Source organism: Vanacampus margaritifer, chromosome 19 (assembly GCF_051991255.1).
Source record: "Vanacampus margaritifer isolate UIUO_Vmar chromosome 19, RoL_Vmar_1.0, whole genome shotgun sequence".
In the NCBI taxonomy this organism is placed as follows: domain Eukaryota; kingdom Metazoa; phylum Chordata; class Actinopteri; order Syngnathiformes; family Syngnathidae; genus Vanacampus; species Vanacampus margaritifer.
The window spans coordinates 14,554,384-14,574,914 of NC_135450.1; the positions used below are offsets into that span (position 1 = coordinate 14,554,384).

The 20,531-nt window shown below is 41.3% G+C and overlaps 2 protein-coding genes across 5 annotated transcripts in view; one reads left to right on the forward strand and one right to left on the reverse strand.

The window, feature by feature from the left end:
- mrps18a (mitochondrial ribosomal protein S18A) overlaps positions 1–20,531 on the reverse strand; it is a 92,328-nt gene that overhangs the window by 56,868 nt on the left and 14,929 nt on the right. The window lies entirely within an intron of this gene.
- Positions 314–17,802, forward strand: vegfab (vascular endothelial growth factor Ab). Of its 2 annotated transcripts, XM_077553661.1 has the most exons (7): positions 314–980; positions 2,750–2,792; positions 5,560–5,756; positions 6,079–6,155; positions 8,647–8,679; positions 15,896–16,027; positions 16,365–17,802. In XM_077553661.1, the coding sequence occupies exons 1-7, from the start codon at positions 927–929 to the stop codon at positions 16,384–16,386; spliced, it is 558 nt and encodes a 185-aa protein (XP_077409787.1). In that variant the 5' UTR covers positions 314–926; the 3' UTR covers positions 16,387–17,802. The 2 variants fall into 2 exon arrangements, with proteins under 2 accessions (XP_077409787.1, XP_077409786.1); XM_077553660.1 differs by lacking the exons at positions 15,896–16,027; positions 16,365–17,802 and adding an exon at positions 13,288–14,608.

Here is a 20,531-nt window from a genome sequence, read left to right on the forward strand (position 1 = left end):
CCCACGCTAACACAGCAACAAAGTATTTTTTAAATAAACACAAAAATCTGCAGACTGAGTAGTCAGCCTTGAGGAACTCCACCAGATTTCAAATTGTGATATTTTTGTTGAACATTTATTGAGCCTCTATGCAAAATAAAGAAAAGCGCATCCCTCATTCATGCAAGTTGAAGGCACCATCACAAGAGTCGAAGCAAAGAGGGTTCCAAACGCAAGAGATGAACACGCCCCCTACCTTGAGCGCACCAATCACGGCCGCCCGCTTCACTCACACACACACGCACACGCACACGCACGCACACACACTGTGGAGTGCAGCTGGAGCTGAAGAGCGAGACGCGTCCGGGTTCTTGGATTGAACATCTGACTCCGCTTTCGTGCGCGCACAGGAGACGTCAGAGCGGAGCGTATACGCGGTCTTCCTCCCCGCTAAACGTGGCTTGGGTTCGACTCGAAGGAAGTACAGGAGCGCGGTGCGAACAGCGGATTTGACTGCCACTGCATGGCTCAACAAGCATGGGATTAAAACTCGGTGCGTAATGTTGCCACTCGGCCACTGCGGGAAAGCGCGCCGCCGCGGGACCATGTGAGACGTCCTGGATCGTGTCTGTGTTTGTGTGTATAATGTGTGGATAGTAAACCCCCCGTGGCTGTCCCCCCAGCCCCCCTCCTCCCGCCCCCAGAGGATCACTCGACAAGTGAAGAGTCTTCGGCGCAAAGAGGATTTTTTGTATTTATTCATTCCCCCCACCCCCCCGCCCCCCATGCCGCCAGCGACATGGACGCGGCACCCACGCACCCCCCAGGACCCCTTTTTTAAAAGCTTTTTCTTGTCAATGCTAACTTCATGAACGTGGAGTTCACCGCCCCCCACCAGCACCGCCGCGGATTCTAACACCTCGCCCGGATTTGGATTTGACAACACCATGAACTTTATTGACAGTTTGACACTATTATTTCTGACGCTGTCGGCTGTCAAGGTGAGTCCACTGTGGGTCAAAAAAAAAAGAGGAAGAAAACGCGTCACTCGACCTTGCCGGGTCATTGTTGGCCCTTTACCAAACTGCCAACATATGCAACATTGGTACTGAATTATACAAGGACTTTTGATATATTTTTAATAGTTTTATAAATGTTATACCTATTATTTACTATTTAATATGTATTCAACTAAACAAAAATATAATATAACAAGGGTAACAATGGCAAGGTAAAATATAAATACTTTTTTTTTTTAATATTCAAGGATTTAAAAAAATTGTTATCCAATTATTTTTTCTATATCATTTATGATTTTTAAAGGATTCAAATATACAGTATTTGTTTTCAAATTTTTTTTAAATATATAATGTTATCTAATTTATTTATTTTTATGAAAATACAGAAATGACATTGTCAAGCTTTTTTTTCAAACATGATTTTTAAAAATGATAATTTCATATAATTTTTAGTATTATTATTGTTATTATAACAAAGGTAAATTTTAAGTCACCTGTGGTTGGAACTTTGAGCAGATTCACTTATTAGTTCCGACATGGGAACATAAAAGACAAAAACAAAACCCAAAAATTATTTACTTGATAAAGTTAAAATTATATATATACTTTAAAAAAAAAAAAAAAAAGATTTAAGTACTTTTAAGACTCAATTTTCTTTTTTTCTTTTTTTTTAAGAACTCAGTGAACTTTCCGGCTACTGTAATGGCTGCTCATAGGTCACAAGTTTGAAAGGCATATACTATAGTCATTAAAGCAAAGATGAAGATGGAAAAACACTAAAAGATAGGAATCCCCCAAAAATTATCACATATAATAATTAAGGCCTTTTAATCCCCCCCCCCCCCCAAAAAAAACAAACAAACAAACAAAAAAACAAAAAACAAAGAGGCATTGCAGCCTGACAGCCATCCCAGTGTTTTGAGTAAGTGGGTTGGTGGGTGGTTATTGGGGGAATCGGGGGGTCTCTCCCAACCGGACCCCCACTCTCTCGTTCTCTCACGCCACCCGGAAGGGGCGGGCCCTACGTCCCTTCAACATGAGCGAGGTATTGCAAACTATGGAAACTTGCCAGTAATCCTTTTGTGTGGTACCACTGCACACAAACACACACACACACACACACACATTTGCAGCAAAGCGGTGAAAGGGGGTGTCGAGAAGGTGGTGGTGGGGAAGTGGCTGGTTGACATTCTTACCGGCTTTTAATGGGAATGATTACAGCCAGGAGTCCATAAAAGTTACGAAATCAACGCACTTGTCGTGCACACTGGGTTGTGAAACGTTTTGCCACGTTCAGTACCAAGCTCAGGTCACATTGGCCCTATACTGTGTAAATCATTATTCTAGAAAGCTATATATACACAGTACATATATGTGTGTGTGTGTGTGTGGTTTCTCAAACTGTGGGTCAGGTACCCAAAAGGGTCCATGTGGGATTGTTTTATTCAGGTTGCCGATTGAGCATAATGTTGAAAGCAATTTTATTGAGCTCCATGTTGTCTTAAGAAATGTAATGTCAAGTTAATGTAAGGCTGAGCTTAAACCCCATACTACACATCATGTCTATTTTTAATGCCGGTGTGTAAGTTATTTATCATTGGATGTGATAGATTTAACTCTCACTCAGGCTATACCATGGTGTGTGTGTGTGTATAGTGAGAGAGACATATGATTTTTGTTTGTTCTCTAAGGGGTTCAACTGCCAAATGTACCTATATATTTTAATAAGGTCCCTTTTTTTTTTTTTGCAGAGTGCCCAATTACCGAGGGAAACGCAGAGAGGCCCACATGACGGTAGGTGACCTAGGACAGGTTGACATCAATGTGTGTGTGTGTGTATGTGAGAGAGAGACACACACACACACACACACACACACACACACACACAAATAGAGAGAGAGAGAGAGATTAGTCTGAAATTGTGTGAGAGTACAAGTGAATGTGTGTGTCTGTGGTTCATTGAGACAGTGGTTGAGTGAATGAGTTTGTGTTTGAGTTTGTGTGAGTGTGCAGGTATGTGAGAGTACAAGTATGCGTGTGTGTGTGAGTGTGTGTGGGGGGGGTTGAGTGAGAGAGCGAGTGTGTGCGAGGGATTAATTACGAGTGGTTTAGTGTGTGAGTTGATGTGAGTGTATGTGAGAGTGACCAAATACGAGTATGAGTGAGTGAATGTGAAGTGTGTGTGAGGGTTTAACTGTTGAGTGAGTGTGAATGTGAGGGATTAACTTTAAAGCGATTGAGTGAATGAATAGTGTGAGAGTGATGGTGCGTGAGAGAGCCAATAAGTGAGAGAGTGAGTGTGCAAGCGAGGGGGCGTGCGAGTGGGTTTGTGAGTGTGAATGTGAGGCATTAACTTTGAGTGAATGAGCCGTGTGGGAGGGTGTGAGAGCGAAAGTTGTGTGAGAGAGCAAATAAGTCTCAGTGAGTAAGTGAGTGAGCGAGTGAATGTGAGTGTGTGTGAATGTGAGAGGTCATGTACATATATGTGTGCGTGTGTGAGAGTTTGTGTGCGTGCATGTGAGAGAGAGTGAGTGCGTGTGAGGCCTACTTATGTGAAGGTTCACCTTGACACAGTACAGGCACATGCTCGCCCCCTAGTGGCCACTTTCCCGTTCCACTCCAAGGTCTTTAAATGAAGACATTTTGAAAAAAATTTTTTTTCATGTCTGAGGTTAGGCTGAGGGAAATGTTACGGTCACCAGACTCACTTTTATAGAAAGGAATGGAATGTCACCCTTTTTTTGTGTGCACAATCCCAGCATTGCCCATCGGATCTGGGAAAAGTCGCAGTTGGGGGGGAAAAAAAGAAACTTGTAGTTATTCTTCAGGCACCGCCGCCGTGTTTGTATTGGCGGCTTGAGGCTTGTTTTCCGCTCGCTTGTTCTCAGATTGATCGCTTGGAAGCGGCCAGTCCAGTATGCGTCTCAAGGGACGAACGAGCTAAGCGCTTTGCCTGTCGTTGATAGATTTACATGTCGGCAAAAGCGGTGACTTGAACCTCTTAGTCAATTTGTTAGTTAAAGACCTCTTAAAGATCTTATTCGGCTTAACTTTGTTGGATATGAAAGAAATTCAATAAATGCTCAAGCGGCTATTTTTTTGTCTCATTGGATGAGTTTTCTGCACTTAAGACAAGCAGAGCCAGTAGGCTGTCTTTCAAGTCTAACATAAAATTCGCAAAATATCCCCCCCCCCACCAAGATCCTGTCAAGCCTTCCCACAAGAGTGGAAGCTGTTATAGCCATACGGCTACGGGAACTCTGCATTTTCCCTCCATTATCACTTTCTGAAGGTGTAAAAGCTACGTGTCCCAATAATTTTGTCCATATCTAAACATAAAGCTTCAATCAGACAGCCCAGCTCCTGGCTCGGACCTGTGTCATTATGATGTGGCCCGCAGCAGCCCTGGCCATGATAAGTGTTGTGCTAATAAGTGATAATGAAACATGCAGGAGCACTTATGTAATAATAATGATTCGTCATTTATATGGCAGTCATAACCAGTTATAACTACCATGTGGCCTTTGATAAAAACAAGTTTGACTGCCCTGATAAATGCCTTATACTGTTTGCTATTGTTGATGTTTGAAGTAACATACGGCTCAATGTTTCCTCATATTTTAGCATAATAACATTAGCAAAATCTCACGCCACCAAATCAAAATGTCACAGAAGTTTTTATTGTATGAACAACAACACGAGGACATGTCACTGTCAAAGATAACACCAAATGAACAAAGATACATTATTTGAAGTAAAATATGGGGGGGGGGGGGCTAATTGAGTGAATTGGATATCGTTTTTCCAAGGACAAGCTAGAGTCTTCACTGAATCTAAAATTCACCCTTTTACTGTGAGGCAGATGCGATACTGTGATTTTGAAACGGGTGTACCCAAAGAATTTCCGTGCCGTAACAATGAGGCGTTCTAAGCCTTTATCCACACACACGCTGGCTGTCAAGACAAACGTTTAAAAAACAAAAACAAAAAACACTCTTCCTCTGTGTGACGTGCACATGCTCATGGCGTATAACGAGGCGCTCTAAATGCTACCACGCCAGTGCGAAGCCCCTGTCCACACCTCGGCTGTCAAGTCGGACTTTTCAAAACAAAAACCCCACTCTTCCCTCTTTTTCTGTGCGACTTGCACACACTCATGGCGTACAACGAGGCGCTCTAAAGCAGCTATGCCAGCAGACTAGCTAAAGGGACATTCATTTTCGGGGTGTAGATAGCTAGTTAAATACACATTGCAGTTGCGCCAGGTGATGAGAACGGGTTCAAGATTTTATAAAATGGGGGCGGGGCGACTTAACTTTATGCCGGACGTCACAGCCACCTAAAAAAAATCCGGAGAACTTTAATGCTATACTTCAGTACTACATAGTTCTCAATCTTTGTACGTTTTCAGCAATAATTTCTAAAACACATTTTTGTAACAAATTTTAAAATTCAATTTACACTACAGGGTTTTTTTTTGTTTTTTTTAATAACGAAATTTATTTTCTTTTTTAAATGAGCCTTTTGTCATATGTTTGTCTGCGTCCGCATGCCTCCACAGTGATCCCCTTGATGGAGGTGTACAACAAGAGCTTGTGTAAGCCTCGGGAGCTGCTGGTGGAGATCCTGCAGGAGTACCCCGAGGAGGTGGAGCACATCTTCATCCCGTCGTGCGTGGTGCTGACGCGCTGCGCCGGCTGCTGCAACGACGAGACGCTGCAGTGCATGCCCACGTCCAGCTACAACGTGACCATGGAGGTCCGACAACTCGCTGATCGATGATCCTTTGGGGGGTCGTTTTGTTTTCGCACAAGTGGGATGGATTACTATGTGGCTTTTGTAGATCATTGTGTTGAATCATTATTTTATTCCTGGCACCCGCAGACATTTTTTTGGTTGTGGCTTTTCAACAAGGCAATTATCGTTTCAACAATTTGTTGACTATAGTCCATAAAGTATCTCCAGAGTGTTCCTGGATCTGTTTTTGGATCCTTTTGAGTTAAACAATAAGGCTTGTGATTGTTTGATTAACTTTTGTAACTCTCTCTGGTTACTAACCCTCGTGTATTTTCCATCACAGATCAAAAGAATAAAAACCCAAAGGCAGCAAAATGATATCTTCATGAGTTTTACAGAACACAGCGCATGCGAGTGTAGGTAAGAAACCCTACACACACAAACAAACACACACACACACACACACACACACACACGGCTGTCTAAAACATGTGAATGGGTTCAAAAAAAACAACAAAAAGAAACGTCAAATTCTCCTCCGCCGGCTTGTGACACATTTGACAGGTCTGCTAGATTCATATCTCCTTATCGTCTGCTTCCTTCGCTTGGCTCGCGATAAAACGGCCCGCTGCAGGTTGAAGCGTATCCCAGTAGACGTTCCCCATACATGTGCGCCGGCTTATCCTCATTCCATCGCACGGAGACATATTAATGCAGCTACTACCCAAACTCTCCGTGTTTCCCCCCCCCTTCTGGTTCTTCGCATTTAGTATTAAATGCGGTTTTACTACCATTATCTTCGAAGGCGATAAAACGAGCCATTCGGAAGTAATGTCTCCTTTCCAACCATGAAGTCTTTTTCCAGAGTTTTAAAGCAGCTGCGAGATGCATTTTTACCTCCTCCAGGAAAGGTTGTCCTCTAAGTCAGTTAGTCCCAACCAGTGTGCCGTAAGAGATCATTACAATAAATTATGTATCTCTTGCCTATCATTGCCAGCGACGTATATTGACAGTCAAAACAATTAACTGCTCTTCCACTAGATGGCAGAAGGTACATAGTTAACCTGTGTTACTTTTTTGTAAGCATACAGTATCTTTCTAAGATTTGAAGTGGTCTTGTGCAGTGGTGGGAAAACTCCATCCTTGAGGGCCGGAGTCCTTCAGGTTTTGGATGTTTCCCTTCTCCAACACAGCTGAAATATGATCAGCTTATCAGCAAGCTCCGCATAAGCCTGATAACGATCCTGTTGATTGGAATCAGTTTGTGTTGGAAAAGGGAAACCTCCAAAACCTGCAGAACTCCGGCCATCGAGGACCGATTTTGCCCACCCCTGGTCTAGTAGAGACCAATCTTTCCATGAGGAATTCATTGATTGTCCAAATACTTTTGTCCACATAGAATTTGCATCTTCTTAACAGGAAAAACTGTTGACCCTTGGTCTTTTCTAGCTGTCCAGTATCGAGCCTTTTTTTTTTTTTTTTTTTTTTACCCTTGAGGGCCACCATACTTGTCACTTGGCAAAGGGGGGTTAATCCAAACACAAAAGTTAAACATCAATACCAGTTAAAGACATCATAGCTGGCTTCTGCAATTACTATAACTACTTATATAGTTGCTACTATATACATATTCTTGGAATTATTGTTTATCATTATTATTAATATTATCAGTGAATTAATTGCCTTTTTGGGCGCCCATATTCATAACCTTGCTCTCGCGAGATGTATTCCCGCGGTATTTGTGAGTTCACAAACTCCCGAGAATCTTGAATCTTGTACCGCTCCCATTGAGTTCCACCGATACGAACCACTGGTGGTTCGGACCAATCACAGAGCGACATTGTATTTGGGGGCGGGATATGCAGCCGTGACAAAAACAAGAAGCGCCGAAGCCGTGGGAAGAAACAAACCAAACATGGCGACACCGGTGGACGAATGCGTGGATGCTGCAATTAATTCTGTTTTCGCTGAATTAGTCTCTTGTATCCGCATATTAACTCATTCACTGCCATTGACGGCTATAGACGTCAAAAATTAATTTCAACTATTTCTAGTAGTTGAAAAAAAAAATCCACTCGTTAGGAGTATGAAAACCTAGAAAAAAAATATTGTACATTTAGAACAGATATAAAATTTGTGATTAATCGTGAGTTAACTATTGAAGTCATGTGATTAATTACAATTGGATGAAATTACATTGGAAATCTGCCAATTTGCCAAAATTTTTAGCAAATTAAACCACACAAAGAAGGAATTCACAAAAATTATACCCCAATCATAAACGCATGCCTAATTTCCAAGCTTTCTTGCCTACACTATCTAATGTGGGTGGAAAATTTTAACGCGCGTGCATTCGTGTGACATCATCGGCAAGTCTACGTACGAGTTTCTAGGCGAGAGCTGTGGCTAACAGCAGCTTCTATGTGAGAAACGGCAAAAAAATTTAAATAAATTTGACTTTAAAAATATGTGACGTAGGAAAAAATGAACAGCAACATAATCATTGGGAACACTAATGCCACTCACAGATGATGCTTTCAGTGTATTGATTCTCTTCATGGATTGAGACGCTCATGAAAGCCCGCTGATGATTTTGGCCACAAAATGTTTCAAAACGTCTGCGCAGTGCGTGACCCCCCGCAAAATGAAATAGTGCGCCTTTCCTCATACTTTTGCCCAACAAGAGATTTCACCATAGAGCATTATCAGCAGGAGGTGTTTAGACTTGCTATTGTGTGTGTACGCATCCTTGAAACAACACTCAGCCACCCCACGTGCCCTGTCACAAGAAGTCGGGTTCATTTAAAAGTGAAAGCTAGTTGGGCCACATTTTTTTGGGAGGATGATGATGGTGGATCCACCGTCTACCCTGCTGTATCTAATATCACATTTTGTTTGTGCCTTCTTTCAGGTTAAAGAAAGAAGTGAAAGAGCTGCGCGAAAAGTGAGTACAGAGCATCTTTTGAGCCTTAATGCTCGAGTTGAACAATAATAGCCAGCAGAGATTTGATCTCGTTCCGGCAAACAAAAGTTGGGCCTGTCTCTTAGGACGGCCATTTTGACTAGTTTCCCTCCAGCCAACTATGGTGAAGCCTCCAAAGTGGAACATAAGCTGTAATTCCGTGAATGCTGGTTGACTTCCAGGGTCATGAAAACTTTACAGAAAGGCTGTGGTTCAAATAGTGTTTTAACATTCTTACTAGCTTGTTATAAAAGAGATGTTACCCATTGTATGATTAATCTAAAATAAAGTAAAACCCAAACAGGTACTGGAGAGGGGAACAGGACAACTACTAGCGTTTTATAGGGATTTGATTATGATGGTTATTGAACTCATTCACTTTCAACCATTTTCGGGCATATTGGCAGCTCTCGCAAGACCCAACAAACCTATCAAAAGAAAGAGGAGACTTGTTTTTAGCTTATTGTGTTGTTTAGTAATCAGCAGTAGAACATGGGTTGGTTTCACCAAAAACAACATTTTATGACCAAAAAGCAGAGAAAGTGTTTTTTTGTTTTTTTTAAGATATTAAACAGAACAGTTTTTACCACTAATATATATCTTTTTTTGCTTTTGTGACACAAAACCTCAAATCAAGACTGGATTTACCTCATCTATGATCTGGCCATTGAGCACATAAGTTTTTCGATAATCACTTAACAGAAGTTTTGCTGACATTTCTGAGTTTTGTTTGACTTCCGCTGAAATGCACTACTCGCAAAAAGTATTTTACACTACAGGGAATTGAATTTGATCCTCTTTAATCTCTTTAAATGCACATGGCCAAGTGGTAATTAATTCAGTCCAACTTGCTTCCCTCTGAAAGGCAAAATTCACAACAGCGTCAATTGAAAAGTTAAGACAAGGTCAAATTAAGTTAACTCTTTGACTGCCAGACGTTTTCAGAAAAGGGATGCCGTGGGTGCCAGCCGATTTAAGCATTTTGACTGATCTTTCAAGGTCCACAGAAAATTATGTGTTTGGACTATGGAAACACACATACTACCAAAAATAGATTGGACTCTCATCTTTCATCAGAAAAAAAAGTTTGTTTCTACCTTATTCCGTTTTTCAGTAATCAACAATAGAAAATGGTTAGTTTCACCTCTGTTTTGAAACAAACGTCTTTTAACGTCTTTGGCACTCCTCCATAGGATTTTACTAAACGTTATTTAACGTTTTTGGCAGTCAAAGAGTTAAGCTCTAAGAGTTGTAGTGCATTTTAGGTTCATCCTGAAATTTAAACTGACATATCTATATAACCTTTAGTGAGTAGTGCAATGATTAATTTAGTTTTTAAATTGATCGGACACAGTTTCTAAAGGTTTTGAAGTCCTGTTTCAATGGCAGGGGGTATTGGGCAGAAATATTTCAGACATCCGCATGGCCTTCCCATAAGTTCTCTACGGCTGCAATAGACTAACTCAACAGCGCCTCTGCAGGTTGTAACTGAGGAATGCATTACCTTAGCTTCAAGACACGATTAATTGATTCTCAGTGGATTCCCCCCCCCCCCCCTCCCGTTTTTATTATTAACAAAAGTCGACATTTCTGAGCCGTGCAGGTGGCTAAGGCCGCCTTTAAAGCACGCCGGTAAATAAGTGACTCTTAACGAGTTTGTTGCCCTCGCCACGCCTGACCTTTACGCCTTTCCTCTTCTCGCTTTACCTCCTATTTACATTCTTCCCCTCCTTTACATCCACTTAACTCCGATCGCCACTCGCTGATATGGATAGCGGGGGTCTTTTGAAGAGCACCTCGGTTTATGGCGTTTGCTCAAGTCGCTCCGCCGGCACCAGAAGCTGCCAAAGAACCGTTAAGACAATCCCCTAAGTGAACGCTTGTTAATATCGAGGGGCGGTTGCTTATATTTGGGCTTTATACAGGGCCGTTTGTCGCATAGTTAAGTGTCTGTGGGGGGGGGGGGGGGGGGGCTCCTCTTTAACCTCCACTTGATTGTTTACGAGTTGTCCCACAGTGGTTTGCGGTCGCCAGCAACGACGCTCTTGGGGTCATTCAACTCTGGCTCCTTTTCGTTTTACGTTGGCCAGCAGTGTGACTGAAGTCATCAATGTGAGAGGTCGGGACGAGCAGTAAAGCGCCGGATTTCGCAATTATTCAAAACAACCCCATCAGCGCTGTCAAATCATGACAAATTTTTCCGGCAAGGAAGAAAAACGTTCATGTAAACACATATGACAGATTTAGCACCAGAATGATAAATCTATTGCCGTCTTTTTTTATAGTTGACTCTTTGGACTGTTACGGCGGGCTTCCAAGAATGTGGACATATGCGTGAATGTAATAACGGATATTTAGCGGATATTACGGTCTTATCAGCTTGTAATGATGGTAGCGAGAGGAAAATGACATGTTTCGATAAAAGCGTTGCATTGGCAGTTCACACTGGAATCATAGCAGGTGAAAAATCATGTTAGCAAGTCTATGTAATTAAACACTTTTTGAATATAGCTTTAGGCTAGCACACCGCACTCTTTAAACAACTTATTAAACTTATTAAAACATGCTTTTAAGATTCTTTTGTTCCCACAGTTCTCTAAATAAGAGCGAAAGTGGACTTTGACTGAACTTTACTATAACATTAACACACAAGTGTACTAAATATTGTACATTTAAACACCAAAATGTTCAATCAAACCATATAATTTCGTCTAACAAAAGTATGCGAAAATACGCCAACTAGAGACTCTATATTAATTTTACTTTTATTTATTTATTTTTTAACTTTAGGCTACTCATAATACCAATGCAAAAGATGCATGTGATGTGCAGGTATTATTTGTGTCCACTCCGGTTCACCACCATCACGCTTTACACTGTCGTGTCTGTGACTTTGAATGCGTGTCGCTTTAAAAGTGAGCTGCTTGTCGAGTTATATATCGTAGCCAACGAATGAGGACGTACAGTTAGCCGTGTTGGCTCAGAATAGCGCTGGCTGTTAAGCGGCTAACCGTTAGCCAGTATGCGTGTTAAATTAGTCGATGCAATGGATACTTAACTGCATTATGTTACCAGCTAGCAACGATGGTAGTTAAGAGTTATATATGACTTATTGTGCATTGACATTTTACATTACAATTAGCATAGTTTAACAGCTATGTTAGCAATCACATATGGTTGAGTAAAATTTTTTTTTAAAAAATCACCAAAAAAATGAAGGATTTTGTTGTTGCTGTATTCAGAGGCTCAGGACGTGTACTCGCTCTCAAGTAGCTGTGGTCTGATATGCAAATGTGTTGCATGTTTGCCTTTTATTTTGATTGCGGCTTATTCATAGAGGAAGAAATATTCTATGTTAAAAAAAAAAATAATGGTTATGGGCCATGGGATAAACTCAGAAGTCCCAGCGAGCCTTGTAGAACTTTCATTAAAGGGTCTTTACATGCTTGAAAGTAAAATGCCCAGTAAGCAAAATGTGCACATGTAAAGCCCCAGGTGCATCCTTTGTAAGCCGCTAATCCTTTATGAGCTTGTTCCCAGTTGCGTTTTGAATCAATAACAAAGTTAAGGCTTGTGTTGATTGATGTGGTCCGGAGGAAGTTTATTATCTTTCATTCATGTGGGGAGTTTTATGTATTTATTTTTATTTTTTTTTTAGAAAAGAACACAATAAATTGCTTGCACGCTTGTCTTCTCACGGAACATTTTAGGTCCACAACGTTCTATTATTTATGACGAGAGCGTCGACAGGAGGTTGCATTGTTGTGCATGTGTTTCTGAATCTTTACCAGTCACGTCGTCCTCTCTCCTAATGATCAAATACCCATCAAACTAAATCACATTCTCACATAGGTTTACATGGCAAATGTCTCCTGTACGTTCTCAGCACATTCTTTTTGTGAGGTCGCCACACAAGTGCGTTGACATGCTTTGCTATGCTAGTTGAACTGAACACCTGACAGGGGTGTTGACCTGGGGGGGGGGGGGGGGGGGGGCCTCGGGACCCCTGTGAAATCCTTCATTCTTGCACATTCCTGTCTTTGTGGCAACCCACTTCTTCCTTGACCATCACATTGTTTTTATGGTGTAATAAAAGTGATTAAGTGATACAATATACGGTTTGTGGAGCATCAAAACCTGATGCAGGGTCACAGTTTTTTGTTGCAGTGCATCAGCAGAGCAAATCGCTCAATGTCCGGCCTCCGCGGATAGCGCAAAGTTCAGTCTAATGGTGCGCAAGGGTCGAGGTTTCTTTCTTTTTGGTATTTTCGTAGTGGCAGTTAGAAATTTGTATTTTGCGCCGGTGTGGGAGTGAACACAGCCGACTTGATTTCCGACCAATCGAAGTGTCTACTATTTTTCCCATTAAATTCAGGGCAAGTGAGTCGTGCGGTCTACATTGCGGAGGCAGACACAAACTAGCTGAAGTCCATGAAGGAGATTGGCGTGATTTTTAAAAAAAAAAAAAAATAGACGTCTTGTGTTGGCTAACTTGTCGAGTTGGAGATCAGCGATAGAAAGTCCGCTCTCTCCCTCGCTTCACGCTCTCAGACCCTCTCTCTCTGCGTTGTTGTGCTCTCTCTCTTCCAGACAATCCCGGCGAGGCTCGGCTAAAGGCCAAAAACGAAAGCGAAAGAAAAACCGAGACATAACAATTGGCGATGCGTATGTCAGCTCCGCCTTCTCCACCTACCTGCACCTGAGTGTCGTGCTTCTCGTAATTAAGATGGCTTGGGAGGAGATCCTTTGCCCTTTTTAATGTACTACATCCGCACCCCGTCCATTAGCATGTCGCTAACGTGCCCGTCATGCTCCCCCACCCTCTCATTTCATGCTTGTGCGTGTTGCGCTAACGTTGTCGTACACGCTGCTAAATTGCTGAATTAATCCATCTCACTCGTCAAGACCAATAAATCGCCCGCCGACGTTAGCGACTAGCCGTAACACTACTAAGAAAAGCCGTTGCCTAGATAGCAATCTTAAGGTCTGTGTACCGGTTTGTTCTTTGTCCTGACTAGTATGACGATTAAGTGAACAACTAGGGTGTCCTTGTAGAATGAATTCACTACTGTAAGATATTTGTGCATACTATTAGGACAACTGTGCGTTCGTAGTTAACATCTCTAATACGAGTGAAATGCTAGCTATTAACTAGTAGAATTTTATGATGTCACTAATGTACGAGTAGTTCACATTTGTTAACTGGTGCACTTTTGCCTCACTAGTAACATACTGTATATTCTCCTACTAGTATATCAAATTGGTCAAACTAGTGAGGACACAATCGTTTTTCCAAAGCGATCTAGTCATCGTGATAGTGCCCTTAATCATCTTACTAGTGAGGGCAAAATGTGTAGTAGATGAGCAATATCAAGGATATCAAATAACAGTTTCCCGTACGCCACGCCCAACGGTTGTGATGTGTCATTAAAGAAAAGTAAAAGGTACGTTTTCCTCGGGACGTCTCAACTTCAGATGGGCGATAAAAGACGAGCGGGAATAAACACATAGAACGTTAGCCGTTCCGCTATCAGCGGGATCGTAATCGCCGTGTTTAGTCTGTGTGGCTTTGCTGTGTCTCGCCTCCGTCTCCTTTGCCCTCTATGTGCTTTTCATCTTTTTTTTTTTTTTGCGTCCCCACGCACAATGCTGGTACTTTTTTTTTATGTCATGTTCAGATATGAGTGATGGCTATCTGTTGCTTTCCTTCCCCTCTGCTAGGGGTAATTTGTAAACCAGATTGTGTAGCAAGCACTGTTTTTGTGTTGCTGACAAAGTGCTTGTCTCGCAACAATTCTGCTTCCATTTTGTGTCTCAAGTGCAATTGTTGGTTTGACATCCGTGTATGAAGCAATGGATCAACTGAGTCCCTTCCATCTTTCTGACAATAAAATGGAATGTCCTAATGACACACCAAGCAGATTCTTGGTCTTCTTTGACGATAGTTGTCAGATAATAGTCACGTTTCCACCAAGTGGTCCAGTTGAGAATATACTGTAGCCTCCCAAAAAACAGACACAACACCTACAGTAACAAATTGAATCGAAACAACTGGACTCTTCTTGCTCGGTGAACACGCTTCACACAATTTAACTGCTAACGCTAAGATACAACACTGAAGAAGCCTTTGACTTGAACTGGATGACTTAAATCCACACAGAAAACCTGGCTCCACTTCTTATTGAGACACTTGCATTGGCAAAACCAGGTGGTATTTCTAGTCCGGTTTTCAACGGTGGCCAGTTGATAACATAACGTATGACGTCAATTACAGCAGGTCACTCATTGGTCGAGCAAATTTGTCCTTGTAATATTTGAGGATACATACACAAGGGGGAACGATGTTAGTTCAGCCTGACGCCACAGTCGTCAGACACTTTCACAACGCTGCCTATTTGAACAGAAACAGAAGTCGGGATTAGTGTGTGACACGTAAGCGTCCGAGATTCAGATCTCGTCCGGCCTTGTTGTGTTGAAAGCAATTGTGACGGTCTGACGAGTTCTTACTTCTACTTATCTGTCAAACCAAACCCACATTTTTTTTGTTGGATGGGATTTATGTGGAAAAACACAGTTGATAAATGCCTATTCCATGCCTGAAGCGCGAAAGAGTTTGTACTTCCAAAGTCTTCACTTGATGCAGCACTAAATTTTCTTTCGGATAAAAAAAAAAAAAAAGGCCTTCTTACGATGTTGGTAAAGCAGGAGATTCTCTGTATATGCTCCGCTACTTAAAAAAAAAATAATAATAATCCAATCGACCTGTGCACAAGTAATTTCTCGGGTTACTAGATTAATATGAATGGCATCTCAACTCATTTCAGTGGGCAATATTGATTTGATATACAAGTAAATTGAATTACAAGCTTGTTCACCAAATGACTTGAAACTCGCAAGTCAAGGTACCTCTGCAGATTTGCACTGCTTGGTAAAAAAAAAACAAGGCTGATACCTTTTCTTACTGTTGGCATGCCTAACAAACGTAAGGCATGTGAGAGTGGTCCGATGGAAGGGGAAGGGTTCAAGTGCCGCGTGCAGCAATACTAGCCAGACTGTCACATGCTATGCAAACACTTGGTAGAGCAAACTGGGCCGTGTGTCCTGAGAGAGGGTGACGCTTTTTCTTGGTTTGGCAATTCAACACTCTTGATAATCCTCATCTCTACTCCTGTCTGCCCGTCTTTCTTTCTTTTTCCAGTATTTGCAAGCCGTGCTCGGAGAGGAGGAAGCATTTATTCTTGCAGGACCCGCAAACCTGCCGCTGCTCCTGCAAACACACCGACGAGTTTTGTAAAGATCGCCAACTAGAGCTGAACGAGAGGACCTGCAGGTGAGACTCACTTCAGGTCACGTTTTTGAGGTCAAATTATTAACTCTAGTTTTCGATGCTTGATTATTATTTTTTTCAGTGTTTTGTAGATGGAAAAACCCCCACAATTTTCTTTGGCCCGATTTTCTGATTTTTATTTTATTTTGCTTTTTGGAGTTTCTTTTTGTATCAGCAACATAAGGACCCGCCCGCCTCTTACGTATAGGCAGCCGCAACAATACGTAGAATATTACCTATACATTTTATGCTTGCCATTTGTTTAGATCCGTTTGCAAAGCGTTTAAAAGTCCGTGTAAATAGATCAAATGTGTGTCTCACTTGGATTTTCCTCTTTCAGATGTGACAAGCCCAGAAGATGAGAAAGGAGGAGCACCGCACACATAAAAGATGAAGGAATACTCCGTTCTATTATTAGAACGTAATAACAATGGATATTTCACAGCACAGCACTTTGACATTTTTGACCCGTAAGCCCGTTTTTCTGTGAGCATTCCGCTCTGGACTGACAGAGAGGGACGGATCATTGCCTCCAACTGTATATCTACAGTATGTGTGTGTGTGTAAGTGAGTGTGTGAGTGAGTGTGTAGACCAGCATACTACACAACTGTTTGCTGCTACAAAAAAAAAAAAACAACAACAATCAAACAACTAAAACAACGCATCATTTGATGGAAGCGCCTTCTAACCACCTTTTTGCTTTTACTTCACTGGATGTGAGTCTACTGTGCTGGTGCGCAAAATGCTTGGGAGATTTTTAGACCGCTTTAAAATGACAAGGATGAGGAGGAAGAGCGTTCTGGCATGGATTCACAACACGGATGTCGGCTTTTACTGGCTCAGTAGGTGGTGAATCTTCCAAAAGATGGCTGCTTTTTCCGCCGAGGACATTTTCGGCACACGACACGAGGAGTGCCTTGAAAGGGATACCGCAAGTCGTCCAACGTGCTATTATAGCTGGCGTGAAAGAAAACCACTGAATGAAAACTCTACTGTAGTTTGATTCCATCGGGAAAACCAGTGCCTCGCTTCAAAAAAAAAAAAAAAAAAAAAAAGACTAAGAAAAGTGCTTTATAAATTATTTGTTCCTTTTTTCCAGGAAAATGGGGATTTAACGCAGTAGTTCTTTGATTACACCGTACGTCCTCTTTGAACTTGTATATATATCTAATATTATCCCTTCATGCCATAGTCCATTCTAGATAATTTATAATGTCATAGAGTATTTTTCAGTATTCATTTTATTGCCCATATTTAATGTGCTCTATTTATATATGCAGTGTTGTCTCCCACCTCTCCCAACGACTGTCCCATTTGGCATGGATCCTCTGTGCTTTTATCTTATTTTTTACATATATAACTAAAAAAAAATAAAAATACGCCAACCAAAAAAAAAGATCAGATATTTACTAACATTCCCTAAATGGTTCCTTAGTAGCGAGGAGGACACCTGATTTAAAAAAAGGGTACGCAACGCGCGTGTCGATGTGTACGTAAATAAGTAGCACGTGTGATTTGTCCGTCCTGCAACATGCAATTACAAAAGAACTACTGCTACAAACAACACTACAAATACTACTTCTACCACCATGTTCAAAATACTGTAGTATATAAAAAAAAAAACAACCACCTGCGCCATCAGTCTTAGAAACCTGATTTATTAGCTCCTTTTTGTTGTTGTCCCAACACTAATAACCTGTTTTTATGTGTCCATGTAAAACAGTAAAGCATATTTATTTTGAAATTATATTGTTTTATATAAAATACAGAAAAGGTTCTTGTGTTGCGTTTTCTTTCCCACACCTAAAAATGTAAACATGTGACTACACTTTCTATGCAAAGTGTTAAGGTAAGGTAAGGATACGACACGGTGAGTGCAATTAAGAAAAAAAATAACTATCGAGGCAGCAAGTATGTCACTATGGTAGACTGCTAGTATGTTGAGTATTATTTCACATTAGCACATTTTATTTATTTAACTTTTTTCACAAAGAGAACTCACAATGTGCTTCAATTAGTTATAGAAAACAGTACTTTAGGATGGGCTCTAAGATTGACCCTTGAGGAACACCAGAGGAAAGTGCTACATACACTATTTGTTAAATAAGATACAAAACCATTAGGTGTGGTCCCTGAGATGCCTTCTAATTCCCTCAACCCAGTGTTTGAACGACTGCCTGCTTAAAACGGGATGGGACACGACCAGAAGCCGGTGAAGAACTGAGATTCGGAGGTCTACTGAAGAAATGACGGCACTCTTATCCCCGAAAGACAGTCGGATGAGCCGCCTCGTGATCGCCAAGTGCGGAGTCTGGGCGTGAATAATCGATTGATCACGCCAGGAGCAACGTTGCAGCGAGAGAGCAGCTGTCGCTCGTGACGCGCCAACAACATCTGGTGTTCCGTGCCAAACATCTTACGCAAAGACATCAGATGAGCGGGTCATGGGAAAAGTGTGAGTCATTAACGCAATTTAGTATCATTACTCTTAAACAACCCTACGTCAAGAGGTTCAGAAGGTTCTAAGGCTTAAATATTGCATCAATAATAAAAATGACACATTGTTGACATCAAACGCTTTTTTCTTTCAATCGTCAACACAAAAACATATTTGTAGGCTAACAAGTGCGTTCCAAAGCAACAGGATGCCCTGTAACTTCAAAGCATGAAGGCATTTTAGTCATCTGGGTGCTTGATGAAAGGTATTTCCGCAAAAGACAAAGCAAGAAACATTGGATCCATTTCAGATTGCACTTCCACATACACCCCCCCCCCCCAAAAAAAAATCTGAATTGTAGTCTTCACATTGCATGAAAAATCAGATACGCAGATATGTCGCATATGTGCAAAGAAAAAAGAAAAGACAGAGAGAATAGACTATTGGGAATAAATTAATTACATTTCAATTAAGAAATGATATATTTCAGGTTGGAAGTATAAATTTGTGATTAAATTGGTTGGCGTTCAGGCCAGCAGAGAAGCAGAGAAGGCTTTTCTGGCCCTGACCACCTTAAGACTTGATCAAAATGAAAGTATTCACACTGCGGTGTTGCTTGCCCTCTTATTTTTTTTTTAAAGTAGTAGTTATCGCTGCGGGATTAGCAACTTGCTCGGTAACACTTTAGCAGTATCTGATCTGCAGGCCCCATGGCACCAATCTAAGCCCTCTGAATGTGCTTTAAGTGGACCTTTGGAGATCTTTGGCCATGTTTGTTTTGAAACCGGTTCCCTCTAAGCCCTGTTGCACCGCCGCTTCCTGGCCGGATTAGCTCCCCTCTCTTTACATGCATGCCTACATATATAAAGCACACCATATAATCCCAGTAAATTCTGGGGGCCCCTCCTGGTTTCACGGTGTACAACTCCCAAAAGAATGCCGTAAACATTTAATCTGTGATTTAACGGAAGCTCGGGGCCCAGGGTGCGAGCTAGATCCCTGTCTTAGTTTAATTGTGCTTGTTCCGTGTCAGTCTGGCAGGTTTGTTAACATAAGAGGAATTGTTATCTAAGTAGATGCCAAGTGTGCTTCAATTGCATTAAAAAAAAAAAAAGGGGAAAAAAGTCAGATTTACCGCCTAATAAATTTTGCCCATATAAAGTGAAAAGCTAATGAAAAAATACCACAATTTTTGTCATTTTTTTAAATATAGGAAAAATACTGCACATACTTGTAGTATTTGGGGTTTGGACATAGACCTTTAAGGGGTGTGGCCTAGTGAAGTTAAGATTTTATTTTATTACAACTTTATTTCAACTTTTTTTCTCATAAACATTAAGAGATTATTTATAAAATTGCACCTTTTTAGATTGTGACATTTTGTGATTTTTTTTCCTTGTAAAAGTATTTATTACCATAAAATTGCCAATTCCCGTGTAAATTGCAACTTCATTCTCATTCATAAAATTATGACTTTTTATTTAATAAAATGTACAAAAATACTCATAAAGTTTAAGTGACTTTATTCTTGACAATCACACCAACCCAGAAAGAGAAATTTGCTGTAAATCGGACCAATATTTTGCCCTCTAAACTGTTGTGACCTTTTAGCTCGTGACACTGGAAACCATGGAGGCTGGCGAGACTAATAGCCAAGACCCGAGGCGGTAAACGTGCTTCCCAGCAGGTAAATGAGCGCACTCTGCGGATATAAAAGGACTCTAATCGCGACTTGGCACCAAGCCCGGCCCACAGGCGTGTCTACGGCGTGGTCAGGTATAATATGTGCTCACTCACACGTACAATGCCTTTAATCTATATTTACCCACGTTTGTGACCGGGAGTGGAGTGGAGTGGAGTGGGGGCAGCGGGGAATAATAAGACGGAAATCAGTTTAAGAAAGGATCAGTGGGCAGGTTGGAGAAGAGACAAATTGGTACAATAAAGAGGAAGTAAGTAGGTTGATAAGTGAGTGATAGAGGAAACTTGCGATTTACCAATACATGTATTCATATTGCTTTTGCCTGTGTAGCATAGTGAGCTCCCACACAGAACCGTTAATCACTTTA